Here is a 16578-nt window from a genome sequence, read left to right as displayed (position 1 = left end):
GGATCGGGACGAACTTCTTCCTTGCTAACAATATGACCCAGAAACAGTAGCTCTTCTTAGGCGAAGTGACACTTCTCTGCTTTCAAAGTTAAACCTGACAACCTGATTGCATCAAGCGCTGTTTGAAGCCTTCTCAGATACTCTTCAAATTTAGAACTGAAGGCAAAAACGTCGTCTAAGTACACCAGACAAATTTGCCATTTCAATCCTGCCAGTACAGTATCCATTACTCACTGGAATGTCGATGGTGTGGAGCAGAGGCCGAATGGCATTACCTTGTACTCGAAAAGGCTGTCTGGCGTGATGAACGCGGTCATCTCGCGGTCTCTTTCGTCGACCTCAATTTTCCAGTTCTCGCTCTTCAGGTCCATTGACGAGAAGACTTAGGGTTACAGTGCCGATTCGGTGTGTCGTCGATGCGGGTAAGCGGGTAGACATCCCACTTTCTTATGCTATTCAAGCATCGGTAATCAACGAGAAACGAAGTTTTCCCGCTTTCTTTTTCAAAAGGACGACGGGTTCTGCCCAGGGGCTCCGAGATGGGTGAATGACATCATCACGAAGAATTTCACCGACTTGTTCTGAATGGCTTGGCGTTCTTGCGGCAATATTCCATAGGGGCTCTGAGGAAGAGGTAGGATGTGTTCGTCAGTGATAATGCGGTGGTTTTCTAAGTACGTTTGTCGCACTTTTGACGCTGATGAAAAGCACTCGCTGTAGCTTTTAAGAAGACTGCGAAACTGGTCTTGTCTGCGCCTGGATAATGATGGGTTGACGTCGAACGTCAGCAGAATTCTTCACATGGTTGCATCGTATACAGGCTGGTTGGGTATGGCGAAAACATCTCGCGTGCCTGCTAGCGCGTCGAGGAAAGCGATCATCCTGCCCTTGTTAAGATGCTCGTATTCATCGCAAAGTTCGTCACCAGCACATGAGCTTCTTCACCCAGAAGATCGGTGATGCCTCTAGCGATGCAGAGACCTTGTTCCGAGATCAACTGGGTGTGTCCTTCGTCGACGCCTTCAGTGGTTGCGATGTCTGTGCTACCCACACATACTACGACGCTTGATCGGGGCGGCATAGTCAATTCTTCGTCCAGAACGATCACAGCGACATATTGCATCGAAACCGTCGTTGCAGGTACAACGTTGTTCGTCGAAAGCCTAATGTGCTTTGATCGAAGGTCGATGATCGCTCGATGTTCACTGAGAAAATCCATACCCAGGATAATGTTTCGCGAGCAGTTCTGTTGGACCGCGAAGCTCGTTGGATAAGTACGTCCAATCACTGTCACTCTTGCGGCTCATCTCCCTGAAGGCGTAATAAGGTTGCCACCAGCGGAGTGGATTAGCGGGCCGTCCCAAGTGGTGATCACTTTCTTGAGCTGGGCTGCGAACGCTTCACTGATGGCAGAATAGTCAGCTTCGGTGTCCACTCGTGCGGCCATCAACAGCAACTTCGAGGTCAGTTGTTCGCGTCCTCGTGTTGCACGTTGGGTTCGGTGTCTCTGCTTCGACTTGTGCTGGAGGTCGCGGCCGGGGCACACCGTCGTCATTTCACCGGATAGCGGTGTCAGCTGGGAGTATGGTCTTGTCGTCCTGGGTGTTGATGTCATGCGGAGCAGCGGTATCACTTTGAAGTCTGGGCGTGTCAGTGGCGTCTTTGTAAGGAACGTCGGCTTAATAGCAGCGTCGTAGTGACTCATCGTCACTGGCGGAGGGTCTTCGTTAGTTCGCCGTGAAGCAACTTCACCTTCAAATGTGCACTGTCATCGTAATTGCGGCCTAGCGACGCAAAACGAGTCCTATACAGCAATGGGGACCTGAACCGAGTGCTTAATGGCGCAAATTCACCGCTATGTAGATAGTTCTCGATTTCCTGCGGTTCACAGGGGCATGATTGTGGAACGTCAACTGCAAACCCGCGGAGGCCGATTCGTCGGTACTGGCAGTGGCGTAGAAAATGGCCGGCGTCACCGCAGTGGAAGCATATGGCCTGTTGCTTGCGGTCCTCAGACTTCGCACTTCCTGGGGCTTGGAAGTCGTTGGTAGGCTTGGCGGGTTGAGGCCAAGTGGCGGCGTTCAGGTACAGGATGGTAGAGGCGAGGGCCTGGAAAGTCAAGTCGGGGCGCAGGACGGCGTAATGCAGCAGCGTAGTTCATCGCTGTTGCTTGCGTCGGAGCGGTCGTAACCATCGCTTAAGGAACAGCGCCTGTTGAACTTTCTCACGGATGATGTCCGTGAGCGACGCATGTGGCTGCGCTTGCGGCAGCAGGAATAGGCGCAGTTCTTCACGAACAACTTGAAGGATGATCTAAGGGAAATTATCGCCGCTTGTAAATGTGGTGTCGTAGTGGCTGGCAGGCAGCGTTTCAACAGGCCGGTTGTAGAGTCGTGTCCTTGCTTCTAAGGTCTTTTCGATATTTGCTGCTTACTGGCAGAAATCGGCAACAGTCGTTGGCGGTTGCGAAGTAGGCCTGCAAATAGCTGATCTTTCACACCGCGCATAAACAGGTTTATCTTCCTTTCCTCTATCATGCTAGGATCTGCGCGGCCGAAGAAGGACTTCATCTCCCCAACAAAAGCCAGGACAGGATCATTTATGAGCCTACTTCTTGATTGTAGAGGGCCTGAGGTCTTTCCTTTCGGATGGGACTTGCAAAGGCCGTCAAAATTTTTGCTTTGACTGTCTCCCAATCCTTCAAAGAAGTCTCATGGTTTTGGAACCCGATTTCGGCAAAATTTGAAGAGCGAAACAGACGTTCCTGAGTTTCGTTTCCTCGGTACAGGTGTTGTACGTTGCCAGTCGTTCAAACAAGTCGAGCCAGTCTACCGCATCCTCATTTGGTCTTCCTTGGAATTAGGGGGCTCACAGGGATGGACAAAAAGCCAGGGTGGTTTCTGTTCGATAGGTGCCATGGTCGGGGGTACGTCACCTCTACCAGATGTCAAGTGGTGGTGACAATGTCTTTAGCAACAGCCGACGTGACGATCTTCGCAAGAGAGAGAGAGAGAAACAACTTTATTTGCTCGAGCTAAATACGACGTCTGCTTAGACGCCGTCTATGGGATTGGTTCCCTCTTCACGGGACCCATATGCATCCCTGGCTGCCTAGAAACACACGCAAGCGGCTGAAATGTTCCAGATACATCCTGATATCTTGCGTGACAAAGAAAATGATAAAGCGTCGTCTCGCGACAACAAGCATGGAGAAACACAGGATACAGAATTGATCCGCGCGATAGAATCACAGTGATAAGGCCGCATGCCAACGGCTGTCGAAAAAGAACAAATAAAGATTTGAGTAGTTCACGGCATGTCTACAACTGATTCCGCTCCGTGACGAAGGTTGCACAGGGCACAGGGCTAGTTGCCCGTACACATCACGAGGATTGGGCTGGCGCAGCACCGTCTGTGTTGTGCCAAAAAAAATATTCTCTATTTGGCTAAGTAACATATTGACAAGGCGTTGGAGCGCTCCTAAAACTGCAGAAAAAGAAAAGCGTAAACTCTTTCATGCTTGCTTTTGCCCACCAGGACTAGTTCGCAAACTGTCTGGAGTCCCACGGATGGTAAGGGCAACCCGTTACACAAGCATTTTGCAGAATTACAAACGGTTAAAGAGTATCTAAAACAATCGCGTCGAGGTGATGGCGTACTTCTGTAGCGCGATCAGGGATAATACCGTATAAGCACAGCATGCCGTGCGCGCCATCTTGTTTTGCCCAGGTTGCCCTTAACTTCCCTAGCGCAGCGAACAACCTGTGAAAGGGAGTGTAGGCCAACCATGACGGCTCGCTCCATATATGGGTCAAGGTCTCGTCCGGGACCCTTGTGGCTTCCGCGGCATCTCGGGGCCTAGCCACAAGAGCTCGTTGACCCTGTAGTGTTCGAAGCCGAGAAAGGCAGCCTGCTGTGCAGTACGCCCATCTGATTGAGACAGGTTGCCCTTACCTTTATACTGCTGAAAACAGCTTGTAAAACTACTTGGCGCGTGCGCTTCTCTACAGCTAGCGAAGCACGAAGGCACCGGAGAGCACACTTACCACAGGCCAGACCAAAAGAGTTGCCAAAGCTCGTTTATGTTTCTCGTTGTTCAATGTTTTTGTACCACGGTCCACCTTGACGTACGGGCAATGGCAGCTAAAACAAATTCATTTCTAAAACTTGCCTACATTTCATTTAGCTGGGCCAACCAGTACAATTTGTTTTCGTGTAGGTTCTCTTCCTGCAGGAAAACAAATGACAAATATGTTTTCTGAGAGTTGCACGTTTTCAGAAGCACATGGGTCGCGCATGGCTGATGCCGCTACGGCTGTTGCATAATTAGTTGTTGCAAAATCAATTCTACTTAATACGTTTAGTCTCACAACACTGAAGAAATGCCAATTGCGAAAGCATATGACAAGCAGTACTTTTTATAAGGTACATGTCCTAGTATGTGACAAATTGGGCGTCGACTGCCATTTGTTCAGTATATGAAGAATGCTGAGTTGGAAATTTAGGCATTGTAGACAAATAGATATTAACTCATGCTACAGCAAATCAGTGCGCGAAGTGTATGCCATATGCACACTGAAACGTACAGTTGGAGGTGTAGGATTGTTTTGAGCAATAAGACATCCTTGTAGGCGCGCTCATTGCTCACTGGATCCGTTCGAACTGTGCAGAAAGCTTAATATTAAGAGGACTTTAAGATTCACCTCAAGAGTGGGCAAAAATATAAATTCGGTTAAGGACATGAAAGTCGCAGTATGAGTTACACATCCCCGCGGATATCTTGACTGCACCGTAAGGGAAGGGAGAGAGGTGGGGGCGAAAACAGAAAGAGAGGAAGTTGCGCAAAATGAAGGCGCACTCTTTCATTTCCCGTGGGCACCTGTACTTACAATTATCGGCACAAAATAGGAAGCAGATATGTAGTCGGTTCGAATTACCATACAACACAAATTAGCCTCAACTTTGACTGTCAGGTGGATGCTAAATTGGAAGCGGAGTGGTATAACACAGCTAGGATGGTGCGCAAACAGCATAGCAACAAAATTTTTATACAAAAACAAGGGCTTTGTTTTTATGTTTTTCAGTTCTGTGTTAAACGATAAGTTTTAGACAAAACAAGTACCATATGCTATTTCCTAATACTCTGCTTGCTTAATTGCTTAATATTGTCACTCAAGCTGCGGTAGCAGGCAATGCAGTTCTGTTCACACCTATCGTATCTGAGACAGTTCTCGACACAGCAGCCGTTTCCAAGCAAAGAGACCGGGGGCAATACTCACGGTGGTCGATGTACTCGCAGATGGGGCCCCTGCGTCTGTGCTTCACCGAGTAGAGCTTGGAGAAGCAGCTGCAGTGCTGCTGCCAGTTGTCCGCGATGCACTTGCTGCTGCACTCCTCGGACTGGATGACGCCGTCAGCGTAGCTGTACTCGCCGCCCTTGCGGTCGTACTTGCTGCACATGGTCTCGTATGGGGGCGGCAGAGACAGCACCTCATGCTGCGTTAGAGAGGAACGGTTGCCAGTCGCACGCTTTGACGCCCTAGCACATCGCACGTTGTTAGTGGCGCTGGTTCTGTCGTTTGTGTGCCTCCTTTGTCCTCTTCTGCAACGCCGTTTTCTTCTAGAATAATGTAATAACTAGGCAAACAAGAGTTGCACGCACACATCCGACCATCCTGGCTGTACGCGCAGCGGAAAGAGTGCGGAAAAAAAGACTACAAATCCAGCTTGCTCTGACCCTACAAGGAGAAAGTTCCTGACGCTGCAGGGATCCACAGCCCTTCAGGTTGCGGGACCTACTGCACCGCTTTCCTAAAATTCTGTGTGACGCAGAAGACAACAAAACTAGGCGTGTGCGTAGTCGCTTTCCCCAATTTTTCCAAAGCTGACGGTTATTAGGCAAGTAGCGGAACACCGCAGATATTTAAAAAAAATGACAGCCATTTCCATCCATTTTACTTCTTTCTCTACCAACACCAGAAACACAAAACCTCAGCCCCAAATTGTTGTTCATAGATTGTCTGGGAAATAAATCACAATAAATTCTATAATCATGTCATTTTGAGGTAAGAGTTTAGTTAATATAACTGGCGCAGACCATTCATATTTATTGTGCAGAGCGATGTAGCAATTAAACTCCGTGGAGGTTGCGTGTTTGGTAGATCACCTGGAAGACAGAAACGAGATACTTCTCTCCGTAGGTGAATATAAACGGGTTGAGCATGCCGGCCGTGAAGAGCCCCTGCTCATGTAGCAGTGCCGAGAGCGGGGCCACCTCCTCCTCCTCGTCGGAGCGTTCCCGCTGCACAGCCAGCGACAATTCCAGCCCTGCGCCAGAGGGTAGACACACACCGCGATCGACCGTTCCACGGGACTTACATATTGCACTCTATCCTGGATACATCACTGAGACGAGCCCAGGCAAGCCAATCGCGGCAGGTGCGACATAAAGTGAGGTGGGTGAGCCAGATTAGCAAGTTTGCGGGGATCAAATGGCCGCAGCTGGTACAGAACCGTGCTAATTGTATGGGCTTAGGAGAAGCCTTCTCCCTGCAGTGGGTCCAGTAAGGCTGGCGATTGTTGCTGAAGGTGGCTAAACACAGATATTTAATAACCTCATAGAAGAGTGTACTCAAGCGGTCTGTTTCCCGTAGCACACAAAAAGTTCTGGGGACGCGTGCTGGCTAATAAAAAAAGATATCACATGATAAGCAAAACTAAGAAATCTGACAAGTTGGCAGAATATTACGTTCATTTAAATCACATAAGCAGCTTTTGTGGCCCCAGCGTTCTCGTTTTGCGATCACTTCTCAAATCCTCGGCTGAAAGAATTGTGCAGCCATCCTTCCTGGGGCCCTATTTACAACACACAAGGTTGCCTTTCGGCACCATGTTGTTTCTCTGATTGGTTGTCAAAAACGTCCCGTGTTTCAAATTTGTGGCGTGAGTGAGTGAGTGAAAAAACTTTATTGAGGTCTTTTGGTTAGTCTCGGAGAGTCTTCCTGCAGCCGCTTCTTCGCCACCGTTGGAGACTCCTTAGCACGGGTGGTTCCCTCATTCCAGGGCTCCACTGGTCCTGGCTACCTCGCATGCGTGCTGCACCAATGCCCTTTGGGCGGTGAGCTCGCAGCTGGTTAGCAGGCCCTCCCATTGCTCCGCACTCGGGTTAGTTTGTTTGTGGAAAGTGTAGTTGTGTTTACATTCCCATGTGACGTGGTATAGGGTCGGACTGTCTGCGCACCAGGGGCAGCTATCTCTATACTGTGTGGGAAACATTTTGTTTAGAATGTATAAGTTGTGGAAGGTGCCAGTCTGCAGTCTTCTCCAGCTGGTCGCTTCTTCTTGTGTGAGTCGCTTGTGGGGCGGAGGGTATTTTAACCTGCTGCCTCTGTAGTGATTTAAAATATCTGCGTACGTCGGGTCCACCATCACGCGAAATTGCGGTCTGTCGAAATGGCTTTTTGCGGTGACGTCAAAATGACGACAGAGTCAAAAAGGATTTTTAGCAGCGCTATTCATGACGCCTGGATAGTATTTATAAGTGATTGTGAAGGGAAAACGGAGGCATAGATGATAGAGCCGAAAGCTTGTATTACGAATGGGGTGAAGTGTACTGTTCACGGTCCAGAGCCGCCTTCTGAAATCTGATTAGCTAACGATGTGTGGTGGGAAATACGTCATGCATAAATCTTATATGATGACGTTAAAGTGATGTTTCATTGCGTAAAGGATGTGCTGCCATTGCTTCAAATGACCAAAGTTTGGCGCCACATTTCCCGACCACTTCAGGCCTATAAAAACATGGTTAATTCGTCATGGAGTATAGGCGGCTGTTAGCTCACCGCAGTTTAGTAGACAGGAGTTAGCTGAGACATCTTGTTTTAATTACACTGAAACTACATCATAAGGGTGCTTTTCAGCTGCGCAATATTTTAGAGGATTCATGATGAAGACGTCTGTTTGTGGTGCTGCGGCAGTGGACCCCGCATAACTGCACCTGCTCTGAAAACATCGATGCTCATTGTCAGGGTGTGGGTTGCTCCGCTCATTGCTATCTGTACATTTAAAGCGGAAAGCTGGCCCAGTTGTTGTTTCGATTCAACAGACATATTTCAAGCGCTTATTATAGGGACGAAATGAGAGGACTGACACCATTTGTGCTCTCCCTTCGTTCCTGTGATATGCGTTATAACTGGGTTTTTGAAGCTATCCGAATGCCACATCTGCATGTCGACTGCGACATTCCTGAAGTTACACGGGATTAATTGCGGCCTATGTAGAAAACAAATTAATTGCTTTCTCCAGAATCATGATCTTATCTTTCGTGTCGATGTGTGCTTAGCGTTCACATGAACTCAGGAACTCCCTTTCTTGTTTCACCTGTCACACGGAACCTCGCGAAGATTAAGAAAGGGAGTTAGAACACAGCTATGCGCCTCGCTGCTTGTCTGGTCATTTGCCGTGGAAAGCTGTTTGGTCGTTTTGAAGTAGATGGAAAGCTGTGAGGCCAGCGCCACAGCGTGTTGTGTAGAATGCGAGCATATAACGCTGTCTGGAACAATGGTTTAAGCGCCAAATACGTTATTTGCCGTTTTCAGAGGGCCGGAAGTGACATTGGGCCACAACCGACCGCCTACATCCGGGCGCAGCTTTCCCGCCAACTGGGCAACAATTTTCTTCATCCAGGCACCGGAGCGGAACATCAGGGCACTCAACGAGATATATCGAGTCAAAGTCTTTGCTCGTGGGCCGGCATGCGAAAATGTCTGTCCGCTCTTGACACCCAAAACTTGACCTGCGCGATTTTTAACAAATTTGGTGCCTGACCTAATTTCAGTATGATCAACTTATTGGCGACCTTCTAATCCCTGAAATTTGATCGCTGCGTACCAAAAAATTACCTCGTTCGAATATGAGCCAAACAGGGGCTGAACGTAATTGCGCTATTGCCAACAGAATGGTGACTTCGAAATTTAGGTATGGCACCTCTTAAGTTTCCATGTTTACGTATTCTCCGTGAGTGGAAACCGCGGACACGGATTAAAGGAGGTCTGAGAAGGTCTTGCGAAGCGCAATTAGTTGTATACGTTTCAGCAGAAGACATCTCGCCAACAACGCCATGACTATGCAGTCGCCCACGAAGGCGACAAGACCGCCGACGAGGCTGTAACCAATTCACGCTTACGTCTATTCTACACTAAGTAGTGAAAGTAGTTTTTATGCAGCAAATTACTCAGTGCTCGCTGGTGCATGGTATAAGTGTGAACTGTGTTTATGCATAAAAGGCGCAAGCTTTTTTTCTTATTTGCATTCAGGAAAGAGCAGTCGATCTCTCCTTATTCTCACCATCACTCCCAACTTAACTCTGCTCATTCTCTTTCCTTTCATTTCCGTTGGCAGGAAAGGATGTCAGCTTTATGGAATTCCAACATATTTTTATTCACTTCATTCATTTATAAATGCATTGCAAAAAATGACAACACTGAGTTGCAATGGTGGTCTGTAAACTTGACATCGACTATCCAAAGAATGGTTTAATCTTGGTTTAATGCACGCAATAAATAGGGAGTTGCCAAATAGGGGTTGATCACGGATCCCAGCGATCAACCCCTGCCGACATGCTTGGTTGCTTCCGTGCATTCCAGATGTCAATTATACCTATTCGACAAACTATAGTTGATATTTAGCGGGACTGCTGACTCTTAAAAGGGAAGTATTCTAGGGGAAATAATAGATGCGCTTCTAGGTGTGATATACAGGATGAATTTATTTAGAGTTCCTTTCTATCCACCGATTTAAGGTATCGCATTAAAAAGAAGTCCCTTCTACTTTCTTTTCGCGGCTTCTTGTATGGAAAGAAGAAAGAGAATTCGACAGTGAACAAAAACGGGCTGACCTAATTCATCAGAAGCCTTCATCAAGATCAGTTCAGTTCAGTTCAGGCGTTCAGTCGTGTCCGACTCTTCGTGACCCTATGGACCATGTCACGCCACGCTTTCCGGTCTCTGACTATCTTCTTAACATTTTCATTAACATAAACATTTTCATTAAGAGACCCTCGAAAATTTTAGTTAGCCCTACTCAGCCATGCAGTCATATCCTCGAAAATAAGACATCTTTACAAATGTAGCCTAACAGAATCAGGAACACCATCCTCACCTATTTATTCTTTCCGAAGGCAGCAGAAATGAATATCTGGGGCAGATACAGAACTGCAGCTTTAAATTGTTAGACGTTATCACTGAAGTTTTATTTCCCTGAAAACTATTAGACTTGGGGAAGATACATGGACGGGAGTGCATGAAGACACAGAAATTAGTGCGATTGCTCCGCATTAAGGCGAATGCCTTTGATGGCTCATACTCTCGTCGACAAAAGCTGTCCTGATTGGTCGACAGAGAAGTGACACACCAGCAGCCAAATTCAAGGCGTCCAACCAGAATTCTTATGCTCAATTCACCATTGAATCGCGATACTTTAAAAGATTAGCTGGGGCTTTGGTTAAGCCTGGTAGGTTGCGAAAGCAATGCGGCGACCTGGCGCAATCTTTCTTTCTCCTTGTCCATAACGTCTAAGGAAGAGCAGCGCGCCTTTTTTATACCGTCACTGAAAGTGGAAGCGCCTCTAGAGGAAAAACCGTCGGCTGGCGTGGAATGATCCAGGATCGCCTGACGACACGACTTGGTAGTCCATCGCTCGCAGCTGGTATATCGTCATAGGTTGCAGGTTCTAAAAAGAATGTTCTCCAATTAATTCAATCAGACGCGCCAGTTCCAACTCACGAGTGCTGGGAAAGTTTCAATAATACCTTCTCATCATTTTTTTAGCGATCAGTTCAGCCACATTTACCGTTGTTATCGTATCCAAGTTTCCCTCCTATGGATCCTATCTTGCCTGAATGGGTTGGCATCAGCATACTTATCAGTAACAAAAAAAAAAATTCTTCATCCTGTCGTCCCGACTTCATTATTTCAAAAATGCTAAAGTGTACTAAAGTTTTTTCAAGTGTTATTTTATCAAAGCTTTTGACCAGTCCTTAAAGCTTTCAACTCTGCCCAAAGACTGGAAGGTGGGAAAGATGGTTCCAGTTCATAAATCCGGTGACGCTCATTTCTCCAATAATTATCGATCAATTTCATTGAAATGCATTCCAAGTAAAATATTAGAGCACATAATTTATTCACACCTCATTAATTTTCTCGAGACGAATTCCTTCTTTAACAACGCACAACATGGATTTAGAAAATTATTTTTCCGCGAAACCCAACTCCTGTCTTTTACTAACGACTTGTTTATTAATGTAGATCAGCAACTTGATACTGACTGTGCATTTCTGGACTTCTCACGAGCTTTTGATTCTGTTTTTCATGATTTACTTATTTTCAAACTTTCCCTTCTCAATACTGACCCGAAAGTACTTGCATGGATTAGGGATTTTCTCTCTGACAGGGCCCAGTACGTAACCGCTAATGATTATACCTCTCGACCTTGTTCAGGTACCTCCAGTGTACCGCAAGGATCGGTACTGGTGCCCCTGCGTTTTCTCATCTACATTAATGACCTTCCTGACGGTATCTCGAACTCAATCATTAGGCTGTTCGCGGACGACTGCGTCCTTTACCGCAAAATAACTAACCTTAATAATTCCAGTAAGCTTCAAGATGATCTGGTTAGAGTATAAAATTGGCGTAACAAATGGCAAATGCAGCTTAACACAAATAAATGCAAATGTATGCGTGTCTCCTGCCGCTCTACGCCTCCTGATCCGCCCCCCTATTCTATTAATAGTACTGTCCTGTCGGTCGTTAACTCTTATAAGTATCTTGGCCTGCATATTACTAGCAATTTTTCATTGAACATGCGTGTTGAATATATCACTAACAATGCTAACCGAACATTATGTTATCTAAGATGTAACTTTGCATCCGCTCCCACCTCACTAAAGCTTACCATGATTAAAACGCTCGTCCGTCCAAAATTAGAATATGCGTGTGCCATATGGGACCCTGTTCATTCCAATTTCATTATTTCACTTGAAAGCAGTCAGAATCGTGCAGCACGTTTTATCATCTCTAATTATTCACGTCATTCTAGCGTAGCATCCATGAAAAAAAACATTTGATCTGCCTGACCTTTCACTACATCGCAAGCACTCTCGCCTTTGTCTTTTTTATAAAATATACTACCTCAAAATAACAGCTTGAGAGGCTAGTTAGTGCTGCATAATATCCAGACATGTGACGCAACAAACACTTGTGTTTGTGTTTGTTGCGCCACATTTCTGGGTATTATACTACCTCAATCCTTTCCTGAAAGAAAATCTTTTCACCAGACCCAGTTACATCTTATCTCACACCGATCATCAACACAAAGTTGAAGTGACATCTTGCCGCACTAATCAATACCATTCTTCATTCCTACCAAGAACCGCCACTGAGTGGAACCGCCTTCCCGCCTCACCAGTCACCATTTGTGACAGCACCAATTTCAAGCTCACTGTTCAAAGTGCCTTATAGTTCCTTCATTTTTTTTTCTCGTTCTGCAAATAATGTATTGTACCACGCCTTTCTGTTGGGCCTACCGGCCTTGAAAGTATGTACAATAAATAAATAAAATCCACGGTTTACGATAAAGGTGAAACGTGGCACAGTCCGACATTACGAGGAAGCCCGTTCATGGGCGTAATATTGCTTTTGCAATAAAATAAACTAATAAACCTCGTCTTTCACCGGGGAATCTAACCTCTATCCCTTGGATCCCCAGTTCAGCGCTTTACCACGGCGCCACACCCGGGATCGTGAAAAGCTATCCATAATTACTCTTGTCTACAGTGGGAATGATAGCGGTATTCCCCGAGTGACAGATACTGCCCCTTTCCTTTCCTGTAGACGAATCATAGAACGCTGGTGAACTTTAATGCGTTCAATAAAATACTGGTTGTGTTCGACAAGGGGCGCACGATGTCCCGTCACGACTGGTGACAACAGGTCATGACGCCACAAGGCGATTCATGCATTTACGAAGCTGACCCCACGGGTTTCGATCTAGGCGTCCGTGCGCTTTTTCATTTGCCGCTTCCTCGAACGGCGCACCACACAGAAACAGACCCAGATGTCTAGGAGGTGTTAGTACAGCAGGCATCAGCGGCGTTTGAAATTGATTTACTGGATAGGAAAGGCGCAGTATCTGTCACAATTGTCCACGGAACAGATGTACCACCGCGTAAAGGAAGGGAGAAATGTGAAACAGTAGTCACCCCACCCCCAGGTGGAGTGGAGAGCCCTCAGGACTTGTCAAAAACTATGCGGCGTACGCGACCTCGATGGCGTGTAGTGCCAAAAGCAGGCTGCGATGTCGGGGGTCGTGGGTGGACGCCTGTAGGTGCACTGGTATTTCCTGGTTCGGTGGAATTGATGTAGGCAGGCTTCAGTCGGTCGATAAAGGCGCGGATGTCGGTACCGTTAACGCCCAGGGTGAAGGTTTTGTCGTCGCGACGTAGAACTGGATATGGTCTGCTGCAAAGTTGCTGGAAAGGCTTGCAGACGGTGTCGTCGCCGAGAAACGTGTGCGTGCACGTTGCCAGGTCCTTGAAGACAAAAGGGACAGTCTTAAAGTGGTGAGCTGCAGGTGACGGCGGAGAGCAGCGATAGTGCGTCGGAGTCGGTGACGAAACCGGTGGGATCTGACGTCGCGGTATTGGACGGTGGTGCAGCAAGAAATTCGCCTGGGAGGCAAAGCGGTTTCCAGTAGACGAGCTCTGCGGGTGTAGCTTTAATGTCCGCTTTGAAGGCGGCGCGGAGACCCAGGGCGACAGTTGGGATGGCTTCGAACCAGGCTGAGTCCTGGTAACACATGCTGGGTGCTTTGAACTATCGGTGGAAACGCTCGATCATCGCGTTAGCACAGGGGTGGTAGCTGGTGGTCCTGGATCGCTCGAAACCGACGGTCAGCCCAAGCAGCCTGAAAAGGTGCGATTCAAGCAGTCGTCCTTGGTCGGTGGTGACGCGGTAAGGGGACCAGAAGTGAGCAATCCAGCCGGCAAAGAAGGCCGAGGCAACGTCTTGCGCGGTGATTCCCTCTAGGGGCAATGCCTCAGGCCATCGACTATAGCGATCGATGGCGGTGAGGTAGTAGCGGTAGGGTCCAGTTGAAGTAAAGGGCCCTATGATATCAAGGTGGACGTGTTGAAACCTCCAAGTGAGCTGGGGCATGTCACTTCAGAGCGCATGTCACTTCGCCACGCTCCGAGTGGATGAGATTATGCAGCTGGTTGCACCAGCCCTTATACATAGCATTCATTGATTACGAAAAAGCATTTGACTCAGTTGAAACCTCGGCGGTGATGCAGGCATTGCGAAATCAGGGGGCAGACGAGCCGTACGTGAAAATGCTGGAAGATATATATAGTGGCAGCACAGCAACCATAGTTCTGCATTAAGAAAGTAACAAAATTCCCATAAAGAAAGGTGTTAGGCAAGGAGACACAATCTCCCCAGTACTATTCGCAGCTTCTTTAGAGGAAGTATTCAGAGACTTGGAATGGGAGCAGTTAGGGATAAGGGCAGATGGAGAATACCTCAGTAATCTACGATTTGCTGATGACATTGCCTTGCTAAGCAACTCGGGGGATGAACTGCAAATAATTATTGATGACCTAGACAGGAAAAGTAGAAAGGTAGGCTTGAAAATCAATATGCAGAAGACTAAGGTAATGTTCAACAGCCTCCGGAAGGAAAAGCAGTTTACATTAGGTAGCGAAATACTGGAAGTAGTAGGCGAATATGTCTGCTTAGGACAGGTAGTAACCGCAGATAAAGACCATGAAAAGGAAATAACAAGAAGAATAAGATTGGGATGGAGCGCATTTGGCAAGCACTCGCAGATTATGAATAGCAGCTTACTGGTATCGCTCAAGAGGAAAGTATACAACAGTTGCATCTTGCCTTTACTCACCTATGGGGCTGAAACGTGGAGGCTAACCAAGAGAGTTCTACTTAAGTTGAGGACAACCCAGTGGGCTATGGAACGAAAAATGGTAGGGGTAACATTAGGTGATAGAAAGCGTGCAGAATGGGTCAGAGAAATAACTCAAGTTACCGACATTCTAGTTGAAATTAAGAAGAAGAAATGGTCATGGGCAGGACATGTAGTGCGAAGAGAGGATAACCAATGGTCGCTGAGGGTAACAAACTGGATTCCAAGGGAAGGAAATCGTAACAGGGGGCGGCAGAAAGTTAGGTGGGCGGATGAGATGAGTTGGCAGGGGTCAAGTGGATGCAGCTAGCACAGAACCGGGTTAAGTGGAGAAATATGGCAGAGGCCTTCGCCCTGCAGTTGGTATAATAAGGCTGATGATGATGATGACGATGATGATGATGATGATGATGAAGAGGCCACGGCGATGGGAAAGGGCACGTAAGGCCTGCTACGTGCTGTTAACATATTGCAGTAGATAGTTGTTCTCGATACAGGTATGGGGACTTGTTGAAGCAGTAGTGAGGACCCGCCCTCAAGAGGTTCTTGTAGTTCTCCATTCGTAGTCTCAGCCTCGGCGGGGACGCTTGCTGTTATCTGCGAAGAGCTGATAGCTGCTAAATGTGAAAGTGCGTTTGCGACCACGTTGTCCTTCCCGCTGGCATGTTGGATGTCGGTGGTAAACTGGGCAATGAACGAGGGTTCGTCCTGCTGGACCAGCAGGAGTTTGTCGCGGAGTTGAGAGAAGGCGTAGGTCAGGGGTTTATGGTCGGGGTAGATAGTTCAGTGCTTTGCTTCGAAAATGTGGCGAAAGTGTTGAACTGCTTCGTATATCGTCAGACGTTCTCTCTAGTGAGTTGGCGAACTCGACGGGGCGGGGATCGTGGTTTCGTTCGTGGGGCTGGTCGCAGTAGGGATAGTTTTCCGAGCTTGGAGTTACTTGGAGAAGAACTTCAAAATATGTCAGGTTTGTCTACGCGTTGCATATGTACGGCGCCCATGACGAAGTCAGAGGCATCTTTAAAGAGACCCAAGGAAGCGTCTGCAACAGGGTGGGAGAGAAGTGTGGCGGTGCAGAGAGCAGCTTTGCATTCTTCGAAAAGTTTCGTTCAATTCGGTGTTCACATGAGTGCTTGGTTTCCTCGCAGACCAGACAAGGCATCGTGGAGGGGTGCCTGGTAGTCGGCTACGTATGGCAACAAATGCCTGTTAACGTTCAGCATGCCGAGGAAAAGGTGAATATCTTTAGCGGTGGAGGGTTGAGGTTAATTTTGAAGGTCCGAGATACGTTGAGGCAAAGGTCGAGTTCCCTCAGATGAAACTTCATGACCAATGAAATTGACGACTTAAGAGCCGAGCGTGTTTTTTAGGACGTTGACGAGTAGGCCGTGGTCATCTAGGAGTTGGAAACGAAGACGAAGGTGGGTGTGTTGTTTGTCGACGTTCCGGGAAAATACCAATCCGTCCAAGTCATCCAATCCAATCCAAGTCATCCAATTCAATCCAAGTCATCCAAATACCAATCCAAGTCATCAATGTAGACGAAGCAGAAGTCGAGGCCGCAGATGACTTTGTCGACGAAGCATTGAAAGGTTCAGACCCAAG

The 16578-nt window shown here is 47.4% G+C and overlaps 1 protein-coding gene across 1 annotated transcript in view; it reads right to left on the bottom strand.

Annotated features, from left to right (window-relative positions):
- The window catches only part of LOC146194326 (uncharacterized), a 441606-nt gene that overhangs the window by 87236 nt on the left and 337792 nt on the right, over positions 1–16578 (bottom strand). The window contains exons 16-17 of the mRNA XM_084596527.1: positions 6167–6327; positions 5280–5496 (exon numbers count right to left, since the gene is read on the bottom strand). Coding sequence (XP_084452653.1) covers positions 5280–5496; positions 6167–6327 — 378 coding nt within the window. The remainder of the gene's footprint in view (positions 1–5279; positions 5497–6166; positions 6328–16578) is intronic.

This window comes from Amblyomma maculatum, chromosome 3 (genome assembly GCF_055883805.1).
Source record: "Amblyomma maculatum isolate TAMU_Amacu chromosome 3, ASM5588380v1, whole genome shotgun sequence".
Lineage (NCBI taxonomy): Eukaryota > Metazoa > Arthropoda > Arachnida > Ixodida > Ixodidae > Amblyomma > Amblyomma maculatum.
The sequence above is the reverse complement of the archived record's forward strand: the minus strand, read 5'-3'. Positions and strand labels throughout refer to the sequence as shown.